The sequence below is a fragment of the Gracilinanus agilis genome, chromosome 5 (assembly GCF_016433145.1).
Source record: "Gracilinanus agilis isolate LMUSP501 chromosome 5, AgileGrace, whole genome shotgun sequence".
In the NCBI taxonomy this organism is placed as follows: Eukaryota; Metazoa; Chordata; class Mammalia; order Didelphimorphia; family Didelphidae; genus Gracilinanus; species Gracilinanus agilis.
Window position 1 is genome coordinate 281,312,280 of NC_058134.1, and position 21,789 is coordinate 281,334,068.

General features: G+C 38.3%; 1 protein-coding gene and 1 long non-coding RNA gene across 3 annotated transcripts in view; both read right to left on the minus strand.

The window, feature by feature from the left end:
• Positions 1-2,846: 2,846 nt before the first annotated feature.
• Positions 2,847-14,860, minus strand: LOC123249658. Its single transcript, XR_006506394.1, has 3 exons — positions 14,724-14,860; positions 9,467-9,563; positions 2,847-2,969 (listed from the first exon to the last, which is right to left on the minus strand). It is a non-coding gene; the product is annotated as an uncharacterized LOC123249658 (long non-coding RNA).
• A 371-nt stretch (positions 14,861-15,231) lies between these two features.
• The window catches only part of ATP23 (ATP23 metallopeptidase and ATP synthase assembly factor homolog), a 131,641-nt gene continuing 125,083 nt past the window's right edge, over positions 15,232-21,789 (minus strand). For both annotated transcript variants that reach the window (XM_044677969.1, XM_044677970.1), the window contains one exon: positions 15,232-15,733. In XM_044677969.1, the coding sequence (XP_044533904.1) occupies positions 15,530-15,733 (204 nt within the window). In that variant the 3' untranslated portion in view covers positions 15,232-15,529. The remainder of the gene's footprint in view (positions 15,734-21,789) is intronic.

Here is a 21,789-nt window from a genome sequence, read left to right on the forward strand (position 1 = left end):
CTCAATTGCTCTTTTACCAAAAAAATTTAATAACAAATTACTGCTAGTCATCCAAACTCTACTTCTTTTTTATTTCTAAAATTTATTTTATATTTCCCCAATTACATGTAAAAAGTTACCAACATTTTTTGAAGAATGCCAAGTCTCAAACTTTCTCTCTCCTCCCCACTACCAACCCCCCCGCCTCGAGATAGTTACCACTAATCTCATTGGAAAAGCTTATGGTGTTTACCCATTACAAATAATTCTAGCTCTTGGTTTCATATAGGAATTATTTATGATATTAAAGAACCATTTATTCATATGTTTTTAATCTTTTAACACAGATCAGTACTATTTTTGTCATCTTCTTTGCATCTATCAATTTAATCATGAGGTTTTTATTATTAATATTAATATGATCAATTCTATTTATACTTAAACTCTAAATGAAATCAACCTTGCATTCTGCTATAAACTTAACATGGTCAATTAATTAATCAATCCACAAACATTTATTAAGTACTTTTAATATTCCAAATGCTTTACTAGACATTAGAAATAGAAAAACAAAAATGAAACAATCCAGGTCTTCAAGGATTTTAGGTTTTATTAAGGAGGCAACAGAGTCACAATACAACATTTTTTTAGTAAAACTAATCAGACTACTTTTATTTTCTTTTTGAAGCAAACAGGGTTAAGTGACTTGCCCAAGTGTCACACAGGCAGCAGCTGAAGCTGGATTTGAACTCAGGTCTTCCTAACTCCAAGCCCAACATTCTATCTACTATTTTTCCCCCATTTAAAAATTGTTTTAAATATGTTTATATATTTTTAATTTTATATGTACTTAGATATTTATTTATATTTATTTTATATAGTATTATATTATATCCATCTTAGTTAATAATTTGTTGAATACTTTTATATTGCAGTATTTTATCTTTTTAAAATCTGATTTAACGAATAAAATTATGTAGATTAAAATTCTACCTTAATCAATTACATGACTGCTTAGATTGAGAAAGAGAGTGCACAATAGTGATTACCTCTTTGTTTACCAGGCCCCAGCATCTCCCTCAAGCTTGCCAAGAAGCTAAGGCACAGTGTCTGGCACATAATAGGTACTGGAAATATTATTGATTTCTGAATGTTTCTTATTGCTGTTTCATAAAAGAGCTGTATATTTTTGGCCTTGAAACACTAAAATCTTCTCAAAAGGGAATTTATTTATGTACATATTAGCCAGCTGTGTAGATTTCCATTTTATTAATTATAATTACAATCTATCCCTCACTTCACATAGCCATTTATTTCTACAAGTACCTTCAAGTTTCATAATTGAAGTACTTTGGTAATGCCTTAATGTTCAAACAGCCAAAGTAACAATTTGAAAAAAAACTTATTTCTGTTTTTTATATTTTCTACTCCTTATACTTTGCACCTGCAAGAAGACTTTGCAAAGAACAGCTGGGTGGCTCAGTTGGTAGTCAGCCAGGTCTGCAGATGGGAAGTCCTAGGTCCCAAACTGGTCTCAGACAATTCCTAGATGAGTGACCCTGGGCAAGTCACTTAAAGCCAGTTGCCTAGCCCTTACCACTCTTCTGCCTTGGAACCAATACTTAGTATGGATTCTAAGACAGAAAGTAAGGGTTTAAAAAAAATGACAGCTGTAACAAGGGAAAAACAGAAATGGGTTGGAAAAAAGGAAAGAGAGAGGAGTTTGCAAAGAAGGAGTGTGCTGGACTTGCATAGGTTGTGTTCTGGAATGTGGGGGAAATATAAAAGTGGACACAGTTACCAAAAGGGGCTTTTTGGACTTCCTGTGATGGGGAGAGCCTGAAGCTGAAACTTCCTCCTGCTTTGGATCCGTCCCCTTGAAGCCGAATCTATCAACTTGTCCAGTTTGCATAAATCCTTCATACCCTGTCATCCACTCATATTTCCTGCCTCCTGCCAGAGGGTTTCCAGTTGCTCCAAAGATCTCTGCAAGCAAGCCAGTAAACTGTGGGTAAGGTCTGAAGCCATCTTGGGCTGGACCCCAATAGGACCCTCATAAAGGGTCCACCCTAAACTACTCTGAAGACCTATATATCTAACCAAAAGTTTTCTGGGAAGATTATTAGCGTTAGGTAGTTGGATAGCTGGGAATTATAGACAGCCAGAGTAGGAAATTAAGCATCTTGGAAGACCAGAAGAAACCCCTTTGCAAGGGTTGTAGAGGTGGGAGGTTTTAGCTAGATTCCTTAGTTTAGGGCATCCTATCCCTTAATCCTTCCTTCCAGCTTACCGTGATTCAAAATAAGCCCTGTCCTGTTTTTTAACTCTAAGAGTCTGAGCAGCGCACTGGGCCCTGTGAGAAGCCTTTCAAACCCTCCTCACTGTGGGTTACCAAGAACCCCTCAATCTTGGTATCTCACTATTATCAAAACCATCAGAATCCATCAATCAAGAATATCCACCTATTTCACAGCAAAATGCTAAACCTAATTCTATGTTGTAAAACTTTATTTTTTTTTAATGTAATCTTTATTGTCATGGAAAACCCACTTCCAAATTGGTCACTGTTACAAGAGCAAACTTATACATAACCAAAACCCCCAAATAAAAACTAGAAATGATGGAAAACTGACTCCAACAGTTCTTTCTCTGGTGGTGGAGAGCATTCCCCACCATAAGTCTTTTAGGACTGAGAGTAGTCAAGTTTTTCACAGTTGATCATCATACAATATTGCTGTTACTGTGTACAATGTTCTCCCAGTTCTGCTTATTTGGCTCTGCCTCAGTTCATGCAGATATTTCCAGCTTTTTTCTGAATTCATCTTGCTTATCATTTCTTATAGCACAGTAATATTCCATCACCAACATATACCACAAGTTGTTCAGCCATTCTCCAATGGATGGACATCCCCCAATTTCCAATTCTTTGCCGTGTAGTAAAACTTTGAATAAACAGGGTTGGTTAGATAAGAGGTTTATTATATTTGTTCCTAAAAGAAAAGTTACATAATTAGTGGGCAATTTAATAACAAATTCTTTGGATTAGTTTTTTTTTCATAAAGCAATAGGTAGCACTAATTAAATCATAAAAATGGGAATTTTTTAACTATAGTAAAAATAGAAAGTCTACTCATAGGAGATAGGAACAACAAGGAAGTCAGTCAATAAACATTCATTAAGCACCTACTATGTGCCAGGCACTGTGCTAAGCTCTGGAAATACAAAGAAAAGCCAACAGCCTAACAAAGGCAACAACACAAGCAAACAACTGTCTACTGAAATAGTGGATTATAATAGTGGGGTACACTGAGGTTGGTGGATGATACCTCAGTCCCCTTTTAATGCAGTAAAGCAGTCTGTGCCTTTCTACACTGGGCCAGCTGCAACTAAGTCTTTCGAGCGGTTGTTGTAAAAACCAACAGGTTTATTGGTAAGTAAGAGATAGGGAGGATTGAGGATGCCCTAATCACTAATTCTCTTACTTCCCACTTCCCTCTAAGTCCTCCACAAGGAGGATGCTTCTGTTTCTTGAGGCTCCCTACAAAACCTTCCTGCTTCTGGCTAATACCCAAAAAGCCCTCTCCATTCTTCCTGACACTATAAATCCTCTCTGGTTGGTTATCAGGATGTGACAGGTTTCAGGATGAAAAGGATGAACTCTGGATGTTAGAGTTCAACCCAGCTGGGCCAGATCTGAGATTGACCCTCAGCCCTCACACCAACAACTGCCTCTGGACCACATTGTTTTTTTAGTCAGGGTTGAGAGTCTGTAGGATCTTCCTAAGGATGGTTTCTTCTGGTGAGGAAAGGTACTCCCAAAGAAATCAAAAGGTTTCCCTTCTCTCACACACAGGCTAGCAGAAACAGGATCAGCAGAGATAAGCTTCTTCCTCTCAGCTCTAAGACAGGAAGAGCCCTGTTGGTAGTTGCTCCTTCAAAATCTCTCCTCCCACATTCCAGAATCTCTTCTTAGAATTTCTAGCATGTGGTAATGCTAGCCTCTTCAAACCAACTTTTACCTATACTTAAATTCATTTATATTTCTGTAATTTCTACCATAACACTATAAATGAGCAATATACAAGATGAGTTGGAAGTAATCAACAGAGCACAGGCACTAGAATTAAGTGGAATTAAGAAGACTAAATCTCATTAAAAAGTGAGAGGAAATTCAGATTATTATGTAATGCAGAATACAATGGAAGGCATTGTAAGATCATAGATTTGGAGTTGAAGGGGACTGACTTGGAAGATACCTAATCTATCTCATTTTGTAAATGAGGAAGGAGAAGCTTGGAGAGTTTGAGTAACTTGAGCAAGGTCATATAGATAGGAAGTAGAGCAAAAATTCCAACCCAAGTACTTGGATTCCAAATCCAGCACCCACTGTACTGTATCATGATGATTTGAATGAGTAGACTAGATATTTGGAGACAAGTTCTGACCTTATCTCTACTAGATGCTTTGTGACTGTTGGCAAGTTACTTAATTTCAAATAAAAGGAGGGGGTTGGGGACTTCAGCTTAAGATGATAAATCAAATGATCTCACATGGACACTAGCAAAAATCTAAAAATGGTACTAGACCAAAGAATGATTAAGGAGGAGAAACTACATTAAGCCCTTTCATTTAACCCAAGACTGTACAAAAAACATAGCCAAAAAAACTGTAAGCCCTCTCCACAGTGGAAACCTACATGAATACTGGTAAATAAATCAAACATTATTTAACATTTAAACCTGAGATGCTCAAGAGATTTAAGCCTGTGATGCTATATACCAAGGGGAAGTAAGAAGATCAGAATAAACAAAGCCTCAGAAACCTGCAGCACTTTGACCACTTTGATCATGGATTTGAGGATGGAACAGGCAGCACTTGGACTGGGACATCCCAAGTTATGGGGTAGAAGCCCACACAGAACTATGCCTGCAGAGGGCTCAAAAGATATATTTGAGCATAGGAAAGGGGCTAAATAATGATGAGACTCTTACAAAAATAAATAATAGGAATGGAGAAAAGGAATACACTAGGAAAGAAATGGGAAATAAGGGAGAAAACCTTAATACTCCTCATAATTGGGTTATACAAGAATATATAAACACAGAAGAAATGGTGAAGGGAAAAGGTATCTCATGAGCCTCACCATCATCTGAATCACACAATTGTGAGTTGAAGAGGGAATGAGAGGGAGAGAGGCAAATGGAAAAAGAGAGATTGGTGTAGACGGGTAGAATCAGAGAGGGAATAGTCACAAAAGAATAAACTTCAACTTTGGATGGAAGCTCATAAAGGGAGTATTAAAAGGAAAGAAATGGTAAGAACCAATGACAGAACAGAAATATTTCTAGCCAGGCTTTTTGTGGTGGCAAAAAATTGGAAAAATGAGGGGTTGTTCCTCAATTGGGAATGACTGAACAAATTATGGTATATGTTGGTGATGGAATATTATTGTGCTATAAGGAATGATGAACTGCTTGATTTCTATAAAAACTGGGAAGACCTCCATGAACTGATGTGGAATGAAATGAGCAGAACCAGGAGCAGATTATCAAATGTAATAGACTTTGCTACTAATAGCAATGCAATGATTCAGGACAATCCTGAGAGAAAGAATGTTATCCACAGCTAGAGAAAGAACTGTGGGAGTAGAAATGCAGAAGAAAAACATACAATTTATCACTTGTTTATATGGGTGTAGGATTTGGGGTTTTGGTTTAAAAAGATTACTCTATTACAAAAATGAATAATATGGAAATAGGTATTGAGTGATAATACAGTATAATCCAGTGGTATTGCTTATCAGCTCTGGGAAGGGGAAGTGAAGAGGGGAGGAAGAGAACATGAATCATGTAACCATGGAAAATATTCTAAAAATAAATAATTTTGAAAAAAAGAACCAACGACAGAGGTCTCAACCAGAGAAAGAGAGCGATAAGGGGTAATGATGTGGAAGCACACTGCTTAATTTATGAATAACTTGTTGTTGATCACCTTCCCTCTCTTTCACCACCTACTTCATAAAAAGGGGTGCAGGGAGCAAAGAAAGTATAAGAGGTTATGATGGAGTGAAATACACAAATCACACTCACAGCTATGAATGTGAATAGAATGAACTAAGCCACAAAATGAGAAAGTAGAATAGATTAGAAAGTATACTCTAACAATATATTATTTTCAAGAAACACATGTGAAACATAATGACTGAGTTAAAATAAAGGGCTGGAGAAGAATTCATTATGCTTCTGATAAATCCAAAAAAGTGGAATAGCAATTCTTATCTCAAATAAGACAGATAAAATAGACAAGGTTAAAGGAAATAGAAACCAGCCTTGAGCTTAAATTAATAATAATGTATAATTACCAATATCATGACAGAGAGGTGATAGACAAGAAGTACGGAAATAAACAAGCATTTTCAGACATGACCATAGTGTGGATTTGTTTTGCTCTGCTATGTTCATTTATCAAGAGAATATTTTAAGGGTTTTCTTTCAAGAGAGAAAGAATGGAGAGGAGAGGAGAGAAGAGGAAAGAGAGAGAGAGATAGGGAGAGAGAGAGAGTCACAGAAAGGAGAGAGAGAGAGAGAGAGAGAGAGAGAGAGAGAGAGAGAGAGTGAGTGAGTGAGTGTATGTGTATTGGGGACAGAGATTAGTGATGATGGTTTCAAGGTGGGAAAAGAAAAGAGTGTCATTGAAGCATTTTTAAAATGCACCAAAGAGAACAGAAAGGAAGATAGCATTGGAACTAACCCTGAATTTATAGAACACTTTTTCAAAAAGACAAATCGTAAACAATAGAAATTTGTGATTACATGATTGCATACATACTCCTTTCTTTTCTTCTTTGTATATAGAAATGTCCCCTTTTGTGTTTAAGTTCAAAATAGCAAAAAAAACTTTTTTTTGATGTTGGAGATAGAGTAGGTTATTTATGAAACTTTCCAATCCAAAATTCTGTGACCTTTTGATACTAAAATACTCTGTTTGGAGATAGGAAAAGAAAATAAAAAAGTTACTCAGCCTACCTGGCATGGCAGAGACAATGCTATGTGACCTACAGTGACTTATATGATTGCTCTATGCTTTGGTCTCCAAATGCCTTACTTTTCAAGGTTATTGTGAAAATTGTCAATGAGACATTTCACGTGCAACACGTCCAACAGCCCGTCATTAGAAGCATATAAAGATGGAGGCTAACATGACAAGTTTAGTTCATATTTGGAGTTTTGTTCATAGTTCATTTCCATCAGGCCTTTTTAAACCACTTTGGTCCACTGGAGCTTGAAGTGGCAATATGCAGGTTGCTCAACAATGTGAAACTAATCATCATTCCATGAAAATATAATTAGTAAAGCTCATCATGAGCTTTGGAAAAATTAATCAAGACAGGTTTGGTGAACCTTAGCTGAAAGATTCCCTTCACCACAGAGAATTCAACTTCCAATGTGTTGTCATAAAGAGAAGCCCAATTCTAAGTCCCAAGGTAGCCCATTTATCTTGCTCTAATGAAGAATAATAACTTCTTCTTGAGTCTTGAAAATAACTTGCTGGTTCAAATTAATTTGGCTAATGCAATTAAGTCAAATTACTTGATCTTTAAGGTTCGTGATCTTTAATTGAACTCATATCCTAACTTTATTGATAGGGGAGCAGCCTTCATTTTCTTTAAATGCCCTAAAGTATATTATCGTGGATAATTGTAAGAATTTCCACATTTAATAGAATATGTTAATAATAGTAGCACAGAAATCATCCTTTAAAATCAATTTACATTTATAGAAATATTTTTGGAATCAGCATAGTAGTACCTTAAACATTCAGAAATTGTTGCAAAACTAATTAATGTTTTTATATAACCTCTCAACAATCCATGACCTATGATCTGCAGTGACCTATAGAGATCATGTAGTGGTCCAACACCCTCATTTTACAGAGGAGGAAAATAAGTACCAGAAATATAAAGTAGCTTGCCAAAGACCACACAGTGGGCAAGTCCTTTACTACTAGCCCATGGGTCTCAGTTTCTTCACTGTAAGATGAGGTTGTTGAATCCAACGTCCTCTTAGCTCAAAAGCCATAACCCTATTAAATAAAATTCAATGTGGACAAAAAATTTAAGTTTTACATGAGTTAAAAAAAGAATCAACTTCATGAGTGCAGACTGTAGAAGTGGGGGGGGGGTGGAAATAAGGATTTGTTAAGCATCTACTATGTCCCAGGCACTGGGATAAGCACTTTATGAATATTATCTCATTTAATTAGATAGAAGTTTGACTGAAAAAATATGTGAGGGTTTTAGTGGAAAACAAGTTCAATATGAATTATCAGTGTGATGTGGAAGCAAAAAAGTTAATATTCTCAGGCTACCTCAAGAGACACATAACTTCGAGATATTTCCTGTAAATTCTGCCCTGATCAAAACTGGTCCAGAGTATTGTGTTGGTTCCGGTAGAGAACATTTAGAGGAGTTCAGCTTAGACAGTGAAGAGATTTTGCCCCCTGCCATATGAAATTCAGTTGGAGAAACTGGAAATGTTTAGCCTGGAAAAAGGAATGCCCAAGGAGAAGGGGCTGGGGTCCAACAGCTGTCTTCAAGTATTTGAAAGTCTGCCAAGTGTAAGAGAAATTAAACGTATTCTGTTTGGCATCAGAGGGCAGAACCAAGAGTAATGGTAGAAGTTGTGATTAGGCAAATTTAGGCTTAACGGCAAGGGGAAAGTTTTCAAAAATTAGAGCTGTGCAAAGTTAGAAGTTGCTGTCTTGATAGCAAGTGGATTCCCCTTTCCAGAAGGCCATTATGTAGAGGTTGTCAAGTTTACTATTGTAGGGATTCTTTTCCAGTACTTGTTGGGCTAACTGGTTGCTAAGCTCCCTTCCAATTCTAAATTCTGTGATTACGAAATAGCAATGTCGCCACAATTTAAATAGCCTCTTTCATAGAGACTGAACACTGTTACTGGATCTCTAAAAAAAAGAGGCTAATGTAACAGGTGAAAGATAAAATGACTGAAGAAACAAAGAAACAAAGGTTCAATTTCCCAAACTTTTGATTTATCAAGCAACACATACCAATTGCCTAACAATCCTGGACCAAGCCACTTCCTTAGCTTAGAATTGGACCCTGAATACAGAAGGAAACGGACTTTTATGCATTAAAAACAATTAATCAAATAAAACTGATTAATTAAAAGGAAACAATACAATATTAGGGAATCTGATTTTTTATTGGAGGAAAGATTAAGGACTTTCCAAGTTGAGGAGGAGAGAGCGAACAGGTATAGTTCCCTAAATTTAGAAAAAGCAGTATTCCACTCCCCTCCTCAAGTGTCAGGAGATACTTCAAATCAAAATCAAAATCAAATCAACAATCAAAAGGAGCATGGAAGCACTAACTGATCGATCAGCACAGGACCATTTTTCAGATGAGACATAGATGTTTCTTGAGATGTACAATGTGAGAAAACACTTTCTGGTCAACAAAACTTACGTTAGTTAAGGGTCTCTAAACAGTAGGCAGAGGTGGTCCAGTTTCCTGGCCATGCAGGGCTGGGTTCAAACAATGCAGTAAGATTTTCTTCCAGTTCCTACAATTAAATAAAGTTTTCTAGCAAGACAGAATTTGAATAATTGAAAATTGAATAGAAAGGGAACCAAGCTAGCTCTGGTGAGTCAAAAGATGGAGTCAGTGGAGTTCCCTCAATTCCCATAAAGCTTAGTGAACTATCATAGCAGAGACTGCATGAGACTCAGAGAGAAGAAACTAAGAAAACATTTTTCCTTAGAGATGAAGTTAACCATCACCTTTGAGAATGATTGGAGGAATGTCATGAGGACATTAAATTTAATTACTACCTTGTGCAGATCATATGCTATGAAGAAGAGATCCTGCAAAGAATTCTTGAGAAAATTTCTATCTGTTTCTACAGATAAGGAAGAGTCCATGTAAGCACTGGTAACAGTATTCTTTTCAATGCCTCTTTCTTTTATTTTTTAAAGAGTTTTGAAGAGAAATTACCAGGGCTGGGAATTTTACTCTTTATAATGCACTGTAAATAATTGTTTTTCTTTTATTATTTACAATTGTTATAAATTGCATGAACTTGTTATAAATCACAATGTTGTAGTTTAAGCCTATGAGGCCAAAAGGTTTGATACTGAGATAAGCAAAAGCTTATGGGAAAAGAGGCTTTTCTGGTTTATTTGCAAAAAGAATAGGAGCTCCAAGCTAATTAATACATAAGACCATGCATTTCTATTAATTTGCAAGGAAATATCAGAACATATCCTTTAATTGCTTTAGAACCCAGGTAGAGAGTAAGTATTATTGTTCAGTTATCAGTCATATCCAACTCTTCATGACTCCTATTTAGGGTTTTATTGACAGAAATACTGGAGTGGTTTGCATTTGCCATTTCCTTCTCCAGCTCATTTTACAGATGAGGAAACTGAGGCAACTTTCCCATGGTCACACAGCTAGTAAGTGTCTGAGGCCAGATTTTCCTGATAACCAAGCCCAGCACTCCATCCACTGAGCCACCCAGCTGCTCAGAAAATAAACAGCAAAATCAAAATTCAAACCCAAGTCTTCCAATTCCAACTCCAAGTGTTCTTTCTACTCTAGCACAGGACCAGTCTTTTCTGCAGGACAGAATCACAATCAGGGGCAGGAGTTATATCATTGTCTGTCATCCTCCAGGTTTACAAAAACTTCTTCAGCCTTATCCTCCCTTATCCTTTCCCTTGTAAAAACAGTTCCAAGAGGAAGTACAAGCCAAGAGCGAAATGAAAGTTAAGCATCTCCATGTTCTACAATACTTTGGTTCCACAAAGTCCTACAGACTTGAGCTTGCATTCCAAAAAAGGATACCAAATTCGTATCCTCATTTTTACATTAGATTTATGCAAAGTTTTTCAATTTTAGATCATAACAATTGTCCATTTGTCTTGTGTGACCCTTTCTCTCACCTGTTTCATTATTAATCATTCTCTTATTCTTAGCTCTAAAATGTCTTCCTTGCTCCTCCAATTTGTTTATTATAAGACCTTTTATATTTAGTCAAGTATCCATCTGGAATTTTACCTTGGTTTATGATGAAAGAGTTGTCCCAACCTAATTTTTGTCAGGCTACTATATCCAGGTTGTTCTCACAGAATCTTGTCAGGTAGTGAGTTCTTGCTCCAGGAACTGGGTTTATTAAATGCTCTGCCACTGTGTTTGATTCTATATGTTCCTAATCTCTTCCACTGAACAACCTCTTTTTTTTAAATAGTACCAAAATATTTTAATAATTACTATTTTGTGGTAGTTTGAAATCTGATGCCTATAGACTCCTTCCAACTTTTTTTTTATCATTACCCTTGAGATTCCTGACCTTTTTTCCTCCTCTGAATTTGGTTTTGGTTTGTTTTGGGTTTTTTAGCTCTTTGGATAATTCTTTTGAGAGTTTGATTGGTGTCATAATTAATAAGTAAATTAATTCTGGTAGTAATGCCACATTATTTTATTCTATTGGCATGAACAATTAGCATTTCTCCAATTTGTTTAGGTCTATTTCTGCAGTTATATTCATATAGCAACCAGGCAAATCTTGGAGGCTTATACTCCTCAAATAAATGTCTCTTTCTAGCTGGATTTTGTTGGAGATGATATATAAAATATATATATATGTATGTANATATTTTAATAATTACTATTTTGTGGTAGTTTGAAATCTGATGCCTATAGACTCCTTCCAACTTTTTTTTTATCATTACCCTTGAGATTCCTGACCTTTTTTCCTCCTCTGAATTTGGTTTTGGTTTGTTTTGGGTTTTTTAGCTCTTTGGATAATTCTTTTGAGAGTTTGATTGGTGTCATAATTAATAAGTAAATTAATTCTGGTAGTAATGCCACATTATTTTATTCTATTGGCATGAACAATTAGCATTTCTCCAATTTGTTTAGGTCTATTTCTGCAGTTATATTCATATAGCAACCAGGCAAATCTTGGAGGCTTATACTCCTCAAATAAATGTCTCTTTCTAGCTGGATTTTGTTGGAGATGATATATAAAATATATATATATATATATGTATGTATATATTATATATTTTATTATACACACATATGCACATGTACTTTCTTTTAGACCAATGGGGAAAATTCAAGTCAAAAGTGTATAAGAAGGAGTCTAAAGCCCCTTTAGGTCTTTTGAATGGACATATAAGCACATTAAAAAGCCAGAAATGTGGCTGGACCAGTAAAAGAGATTAATCAGGAAACAATAGGGAATGCCAACCATGAGCAACATATAGTGAGTTGGCCAACAGACTACAAAAGCCAGTTACCAAGAAGCCTGGGCCAAAGCAAAGATGGACCAGGCTGAGGGCCGTGGATCCTTAGCCAAAAGTATTTCTGCTCTTTGTTCTAAAGAACTAGGCACCTGGGGCTGAGAATTTCCTGCAGGGGAGTTAAAAGGTCTCTGAAGAGACAAAAAGACAGTAAGTTCACTTAGGAAAAGGAAAACACTGAGGTCTTAAGACTGTTCCAAGGCTAAGGTGGAACTGCTTCTCTTAAAAGGCTTTGAACTGAAAGAACATGACAGGAGTCCTAGAGGCCAACAATTCTGCTCAAGTCAGTCACCGGGACTGCAGCACTCGGCAGAATGGCTTGTCCAGTGACACAGCATCTAGCAGAGAGCATCCATTTGGAGCAACTGCCAGGGAGAGACTCCCCGTCCAGCAGATAGTAGAGCACCTGGCATCATCAGAGTCCAAGTTATCTTTGCAGAGATGTATGTCCTGCCCATGTTTTCCCTACACATGTGGCCCTCTATATTGTTGTTACTGTTGTACAATTGTTTCAATTGTGTCCTGATGCTTCATAACCCGCTTTGGGGTTTTCTTGGCAAAGATATCAGAGGGGTTTGCCATTTCCTTCTCCAGCTCATTTTACAGATGAGAAACTGAGGCAAACAGGGTTAAGAAGCATGCCCAAGGTCACAGACTGTTTGAGGCCAGGAAGAGGTATCTTACTGCCTTTGGGCTACCTTGCTGCCTACACACATGCCCTCTAGACTTCTGTATTCCCTACGTATGAGCCCCTCCTGGCCAAATGTTCCCTATGAATGTGCTTCCCCACACTCAATCCCCAAGGGTCCACTCCTCCCCACTGGCTACATATTTGTGGCAGAGGGAGCCCCAAATTTAGGAAGAATGCCTTCTTGTTACTGTTCTCACCTTGCCATTTCATTAAATGCTTTTGTAGGGCAGGAGGGGTAAATTGTGGTTTTGAATGAACTGGATCCACAGACTACCTTGAACCTGGAACAGCGATCTCTGGGGGAAGGACCTGGCATGGGAGTCAGGGATGCCTCTCAGCTCAACAAGTGATTTCACAACTTCTGAGTAAATTGCCTAAATCTGGAGCAAAACTAGGAAGGTGTATAGGACCCAATATGGACCCTGTGACTTCTACAAAACCTACAAGTCAGTTTGGTTCCAAGCTGGAGCTAGAAACTGGGCCTCTCAATCTCCCGGTCTAGTCGCATCCATTTTCTTGTAACTCTGGTGGTCATCAACATAGCAGCTGCACTGGTAAGGAATGTCAGACAGGATCTCCTGCTCCTTGACAAGTGATCATTCATGTCAAGGGCTTGAGGACTCTCGTGAATTCTCAAATGAATACACTTCTAAGCACTATAGGAGGTAGAAGAGTCTGGGTTGTATGCTTAAGAAACTTCCAAGGTAAAACTTTTGACAATTCAATTATATTCAATTATATTGGTTGAATTGCAACAAGTTGGAGGGAGAGGAGAGAGGGAGAAAGTTTGGGAGGAGAGGGAGAAAGGAAGAAGAAGGAGGAGGAGGAAGCGGAAGGGGAAGGGGAATGAGAAGGAGAAGAAGGGGAAGGGGAAGAGGAAGCGGAAGGGGAACAAGGAGGAGGAGGAGGAGGAGAAGGAGAAGGGGAGAGAGAGAGAGAGAGGGAGAGAGAAAGAGATTGGTTTTAGAATCCCTAAGTATCAATCCTAATGCAGACAAGTAACAAGGGTTAGGCAATATGGAATCAAAGAATGTGAGTTTAATCCTGATTCTGCTATTTACTACCCATGTGACTTTGGGCAAGGCAAGTCACCAAGCATTTATTACAAGTTTATTATACACTTCCTGGCTGTGTGACCCTGGGCAAGTCAGTTAGCTCCCACTGTCTAGCCCTTATCACTACTTTGCTTGGAACCAATACACAATACTGATACTAAGATGGAAGGTAAAGGCTTTAAAAAAAAAGAAGTTTACTATATGCCAGGAACTATGCTAAGCGCTGGGAATACATATATAAGCAGAAAAAAAAAAAAAGTGAAGGAAGGCAAGTCATCCAACCTATATCTATCTCAGTTCCCTCATTTGTAAACCCAGGGAATTGGACTAGATGGCCTTTGAGATCCTTTCCTGATCTAAATCTGTATCCTATGGAGCACTTAAAGTGCAACAGTCTTTGCTTCCTTCAACAAAGACAATTTCAAAATGGTCCCTACCTCTCTCTGATCTTTTCACTTCAACTATTTTGTTTTTGGAACTCACAGTTATACTTTTTTTAAGTGATGTCCCAATTCATTGTTTTTTAAGCCCTAAAAGTAAGAAATATCCATTAATTTGCTACAAGAGGAAAATATGTAATTCCAAATCATTATGCTGAAAACCCACTTTCTCTGCATGATGAGGCTTTAACTAGAATAGCAGAAATTTATAAACCCTGAATTACTGACCTTTAGGTACAGAGATCTGTACTTCTGAGTCCAAATTTCATCACTGGCAAAGTCACCAATAGACTTTAGTGATGCCAAAGGGGCTCCCTTCATTTCTTCATTAAACCCTTCAGATAGCATTTCAAGGAGGACTTGGACAAGTCACTTGGAGAAATAAAGCAGAAGGGATGTCAAGGAGTTCTGAGATGAAGAAAAGAGGGATCTCACAAAGCAAGTCTCAGTTTTCTCAGTAAAGTGAGCAGTTACGTAGCTAAGAGGATGGATGCAGGGAGAGTGGGGGAGGCTTGAAGAGACATATGGGAAGTAAGAGGGAATCAATTAAACAATATATAAAATAACTCATATAAAATAATAATAACTCACTTATAAAATAGAAATTCTACTCCTGGTGTTCCCCCCCTTTCCCTCCCTCCACACCACAAAGAAATCAATGTACCTCTCTGGAGGGTTTTAAAACAAATTTTTAAATAATCCCATGTATTAAAGAACACCACCACCACCACCACGGTTTTAAAAAATTCAAATGTCATTTATTTGCCAGAAGGTGATAAGATATCACAAATACTAACCTCTGAGAAGGCAGAAAAGGCAGGGGAAGTCTCTGCCTTGAGGTTTAAAAATATCCAAAAATCCAAAGCAGTTTCATTTCTGCCCTGCTCTTAATTTCTCTGATAATGGAAGTAAATTCTCCACTGTATGAGGATCCACACTTCCATGTTAATTTTGGCTTTTAACATATAAGTCTATGAACCATATTTTCTCCATGAACACTGCAATTATTGAACACAAGACGACCCCCATGGTCTTCACACATTTGCATAATAACGATCTCGGTTCTGAAAATTTCGATGGGCGTGCTTGGCATCATTCTTACTGTGTGGAATCCTTCCAAAAGGTTCATGATCATTAAAGCAGGATTCGAAAACTTCATCGACAGCCTTCTGGGCTTCTTCTTTGCTAACTTTCCTAACAGCCAGAATGGAACGAAGAGCTCTGTCTCGGACACAAGTCTGAGGAGAACAAGAAGGCTTACTAAGAAAACAAAATGACATTTGATACTCTACTCAGAGCAGTCTAAAAGAAATATTCCCCTGAGAGATGTTAAGAAGAGGGGGAAAAAAAAACTAAAAAGATCCTTTAAGAAAATTTTCTTGGGTATTTGTTTTTGTCCCAGACCCAAATTATATAACCATAAATTTAAAACTTCATTTAGAACTCATTTTTTCTAATCACAGAGAGACGCAGTCTTACCTTCTGTCTAAGGCCAAAGAGCAGTAAGGGGTAGGCAATTGGAGTTAAGTGACTTGTCCAGGGTCACAAAACTAGGAAATGTTTGAGGCAAGATTTAAACCCAGGTCCTCTAGACTCCAAGTCTGACGTTTTATCCACTTTGCTACCTAGCTTATCCTTCTTGGACCAATACATTTCTAAATGTACAAACAGGCACACTGATATAAAGTTTTGGTTAAAATTCTCAAACTGCTAATTTATAACTTTAGTAAAGTTGCAAGACACAAAATAAATCCACAGAAATCATCAGCATTTCTATATATTACCAACAAAGTCCAGCAGCAAGAGATAGAAAGAGAAATTCCATTTAAAATCACTCTAAGGGGAGCTGGGTAGCTCAGTGGATTGAGAGTCAGGCCTGGAGACAGGAGGTCCTAGGTTCAAATCTGGCCTCAGACACTTCCCAGCTGTGTGACCCTGGGCAAGTCACTTGACCCCCATTGCCCACCTTTACCACTCTTCCACCTAGGAGCCAAAACACAAAAGTTAAGGGTTTTAAAAAACAAACAAATAAATAAATAAAATAGAATCGCTCTAAACAATATAAAATACCTGGGAATATACTTGCCAAGACAAAGTAATTATATGAACACAAGCACAAAACACTTTTCATACAAATGACATCAGATCTAAACATTGAAAAAATATTATTTATGGGTGGGCCAAGTTAATATAATAAAAATGACAATTCTACCTTATTCAGTGCCATAACAATCAAACTACCAAATAATTTTTTTCCAGAACTAGAAAAAAATAACAAAATTCATCTGGAAGAACAAAAGGTCAAGAATATCAATGGAACTAATGAAAAAAAAAAAATGAAAGAAGGTGGCCAAACACTACCAGATCTCAAACTGTACTATAAAGCAGCAATCATCAAAACAATCTGGTATTGGCTAATAAATAGAATGGTGGATAGATGGAATATATTAGATACATGTTATAACAGGGTCACTCCAAAGTTTACTGACAATTACTTATCAGTAATCAATTAATTAGTAATCTTTATCAAGAACTGAAAACAAAATAAAGACCCATCAACTGGAGAATGGCTAAACAAACTGCAGTTAAGAATCACTTTTCTGTAAGGAATAGAGAGAAGCCCCCTGGAAGGGAAGGCTTAACAAAAACCAATGAAAGGAAAGCAAAAAAAGCAGAAATGAGAAAACAATTCACACATGAAAATGGATAGAATGCCACACACAAAAGAAGCACAACTGAATGGGGCTTAATTATTCAGAACAAATTTAGTCCCAAAGAAGAGATATGAGAAGACCTCTCCCAAATTCCTCTTAAGAAACAATGATCCAGAGGAGTGGAACATTTCAAGTAATGTCATTTTTCCAACGTGTTTTGCTAAGCAGGTTTTACCGAACTTTTCTTTTTTCTCTTTTTTCCTTTGATTCACAAGAGAATTGTATTAAACTTACTTTAATACATGTAACTTGCAGTTACATATAAAAATAATTTTTAACATTTGTTTATTAAAATTTTGTGTTCTAAATTCTCTCTCCCTTAATCCCTCCCTTCCCCTCTCACTGAGAAAGCAAGCGATTTGATACAGATGATACACATGCAGTCATGCAAAACATATTTCCATAATCATTCCTCTTTTTCTATTATTTGTCATAAGGGATGGCTCCCTGGGAAGTAAGCAGAGGCGAGATATAGAGGAAATGTGAACAATATTTTTTAAAAAAGACAAAAATCTGTTTTTTGAAAATGAAAATAGTTAACAAAAAGTAAAAAATTTTATTGTTCCAAAGTTTTACATAATTCTCATTTGATCTTCACAAAAAAATCATACCATGTCCTTTTTACAGATGAGAAAACTGAGGATCCAGAAGGAAAAGACCCTTGGTCAGGTCATACACTGACAGACAGATGAATCTGACTCAAGCCCTAATCTTCCAACTCCACGCCTAATGCTCTATCCACTATGCCTGCAACAAAATGGGGTAATCTGCCCCCTGGCACAAAGACCACTCACTAGATAAAAGGCTCTCCCCACCAGGCTCCCAAACCTGAGATTTTTCCTGCCTCATGCCAAAAGTGGGGATCTTCCACTTTCCAGGGCTTTTCCTCTCCCTGGGTATATTATCACAACTTTTCTCCAATCTTCCTTCTTCTCCAGAGATCCCTGTTTTCCTATCATGTCCACTGCAAGTAAGTATACATCATCAATGCGCATCCACAAACCACATCTTCCAAGAGGGGATTTCAAGGAGATAAAGTCCAAGCAGCTAAAATAAATCACAAGGATTTCATGTGAAGTGAGTTAGAAGTGAAGCAATGATTTCAAGGTGCTCCTTTCCCTCTCAACCTCTGACGCAGAGGGGTCATGACCATTCTCCAGAGTCTACCTCCCTGCCCAAGGACAAAATATCTCCTTCACACTTCTCTTGGTCTTCAGAAGACAAAGATCCTTCTCCATCTGGGCTCTGTCTCTGGCCACTCTCTTGGCTTCTGGTCCACACTGCTATTGTCTGTCACCAATCTGCCAGAACCAGGCAGAATGTTCCCTCTTTAAAGCATGAGTCACCATTTCCCACCCTTTCCAGAATTCAGATTACACATTAATATGTTCAAAATAATCTTTGTTTGACCTTGGAAAGTCCTCAACTGTCTTCCCTGCACCATATGGCACATACAGTAGTGGATTGAGAAGCCGAGGACTTCTGTTAATTCTCCCTAGGTTACTCTGGACTTCTCTGGGTCCACGTATCACATGTCACCTCTTCAGCCTGAGTTTCCCTTGTGTAAAATAACAGAGGTAGTTAAGATGATCCTTGAGGTTTCTCTTGGGCTATAAATCCTACAACCATGACAGACTTTAAATATTAAAATCCTACATCTACAATTTATGACAAACTAAGGAAACCAGGAAAGAAAAGTCACTTAACTTCTCTGAATCCTCATCTGGAAAATGGGAATAATAATACCACTGACCTCACAGGGTTGTTGTGAGGACCAAATGGGGTGATGTATATAAAGTACATTAAAAGGCATAAAGCAGAGCCAACTAGGTGGCTCAGTGCATTGAGAGCCAGGCATAGAGAAGGGAGATTCTAGAATTCAAATGTGGCTCTATCTTCTGCACCTCCTAGCTGCCTTACAAGATGAGATGCTTATTGATGTGACTGGTTGTGGGCTTGCCTGAGCCTGTCAGCTGCTATTGTCCTCCCTGACTACCCAGCCACAGTGTCCACTCACAGACATATGGGTTGTATCCCTCCTTGGAATGTCAAGTCCTTGAAAGCAGGGGTTATATCATTCCTTGTATTTGTACCCCCAGTGCCTAGTCTGCTCACATCCACCTCAAGCCTGATCATGTTAATGTTTAACTCGCAGCCACCAGCACCAGTAGAACATTCACGATTTTGTTTATAAATGTGTCTTTGCTGCTGGGAGAAATGTAAGGAGATTTCAGTTGCCTCTTAGTATTTTCCTGAAGGCAATACAGGCAGGCCTCCAATTTATTTTTTGAAACAATTTCCTGTTTACATTTTCTATCAAACATATATACTGATGAATAACACTAGTTGACATTTATAGATTGCTTTCAGGTTTGCAAACTTTACACAATATCTCATTTGAGGGACAAAATAAGCCTGGAGGGCAGGTGCTATCAGTATTGTTGTTGTTGGGGCAGGCCTGGAGTCAGGAAGACTCATCTTCCCAAGTTCAAATCTGGCCTCAGACTCTTCCTAGCTGTGTGACCCTGAGTAAGTCACTTTATCCTGTTTGCCTCAAAAAAAAAAAATGTATTGTTGTTGCTGCTTGTCCTTTTTCAAAGAGGCCCAATGGTGTCACAGAGTGATGTCTTGACTTGTGCACAAATTGGGTTTCAGTGAGGCAGAGCTGCACCAAGGCATCAGCCTCCCTCTCCCCTCCAGAGCCATCAAAGTCCAGCGATAAAACAGAAGTCAGACCGACGGGTTGTGGCCTGGGATGCAGCGGATGACCTTGTCATCTTCACTCCAGAGCACCTGCTTCAGCCACCTTTATGGCCACTGGAACAAAAGACTCTTCTCATGTTCCCATTTCCTGGGACAAGTCTTCATGCTTTTGGGGTAGAGACCACCCTGACTCACCAATGTGTTTTCAGCCCACTGATTACCCTCAACCTGGTTCAGCCCATGTGCTGATGTAAAGCCCAGTGTACCATCCCCTGTACCATCTAGTTACCCAGAGGCAGAACACGAAGCTTTGAATCCCGGCTCTGTTCCTCATTGGCCAAGTCACTGAGTCTCCCTTCCTCCTGTATAAAATGGGAATGATAACATGACCCTATCTACCTTAAAAGGCTATGGGAGGTGGGGGCAACTGGGTAGCTCAGTGGATTGAGAGCCAGGCCTAGAGACGGGAGGTCCTAGGTTCAAATCCGGCCTCAGACACTTCCCAGCTGTGTGACCCTGGGCAAGTCACTTGACCCCCGTTGCCTACCCTTACCAATCTTCCACCTATAAAGTCAATACACAGAAGTTAAGGGTTTAAAATTACAAAAAAAAAAAAAAAAAAAAAGCTATGGGGGGGAGGGGAGGAGCTGGGTGACTGACTCAGTGGATTGAGAGCCAGGCCCAGAGATGGGAGGTCCTGGGTTCAAATCTGGCCTCAGACACTTCCTAGCTGTGTGACCCTGGCCAAGTCACTTAACCCCCACTGCCTAGCCCTTATCATTCTTTTGCCTTGGAGCCAATATCCAGTATTGATTCTAAGACAGAAGGTAAGGGTTTAAAAAAAAAAGGCTATTGGTGGGGGAAAGCACTTTATAAGCTAAAATATCACTAGATAAAACTGTGATCACCTCCATACTACACAGAGAACGTTGGCACCAATCTTCACGGCACACCATACCACATGCCTGCTCATGTCTGACACACTAGAGCATCGCCTTAGCTAATTCAAGGGCTTTAAAGGAAAAACAAGAGCTTTGTTTCATTCACTGAAACATTTGTTGCCTCCTCCGGGCTTCTCTTCTTTAACGATAGTTCTCATCTCAAGAATTTAAATAAGATCCTTCTAAGTTCACACATATGTGTATGGTCTCTTCAATGCAGCTATCTTGTTTGTTTGTTTTTTTATTAGCCAGTAAGTTTCCTCATAACCCCCATTTGGAAAACAACACTTCACACAAAAAATAGTTTTAGTTTTTCAAACCTTTTGACACCAGCTTCATTTCTTAATTTGATCAAAACAAGCCTGTTCCTATGGTGATTAAAAACAACATTCTGGAAATGCCTTCCCGGGCAGCCTTCCGCTGTACCAGCTGCTTTCGATTCACTGGTGTTTAGGAAGAGCTTGCTGGCCTCTCATTACTGAGCAGCAACTAAGCCACTTTTTCACAAAACATTCAAAAAGGATTTGTTAGCAAAAGCAACGGAGTATGAAACTTAATCTTGTAGTATCTAGAATTGGGAATAAAAATGTTGCTAAACAGGTAGCTGAGTGGCACACACAAATATAAGGTAAAAGAAACATTCCATCTCCTAGGAGAGTCTCCATTCCTTAGTACTAACCAATCGGCAAGATTGTGCACCCCTAGATTCCATCCCCTCCCTTCCAATTTTTCCTAGGAAACATCAGGTCTCTCTTCCCTTCTAGGATCAAAGGGTCCAGCCTGGACAGGACCCTGAAGGCTGCTGCTAAGGAGTGACACAGCACTTTAAAGTTTGCATACTATTTCCTATATCCTACGAGAACTGAGATTCCCAGCAACCCTATGAAGTGAACATTGAGTTAGTATTATTCCCACCTTAGAGACGAGGAAACTGAA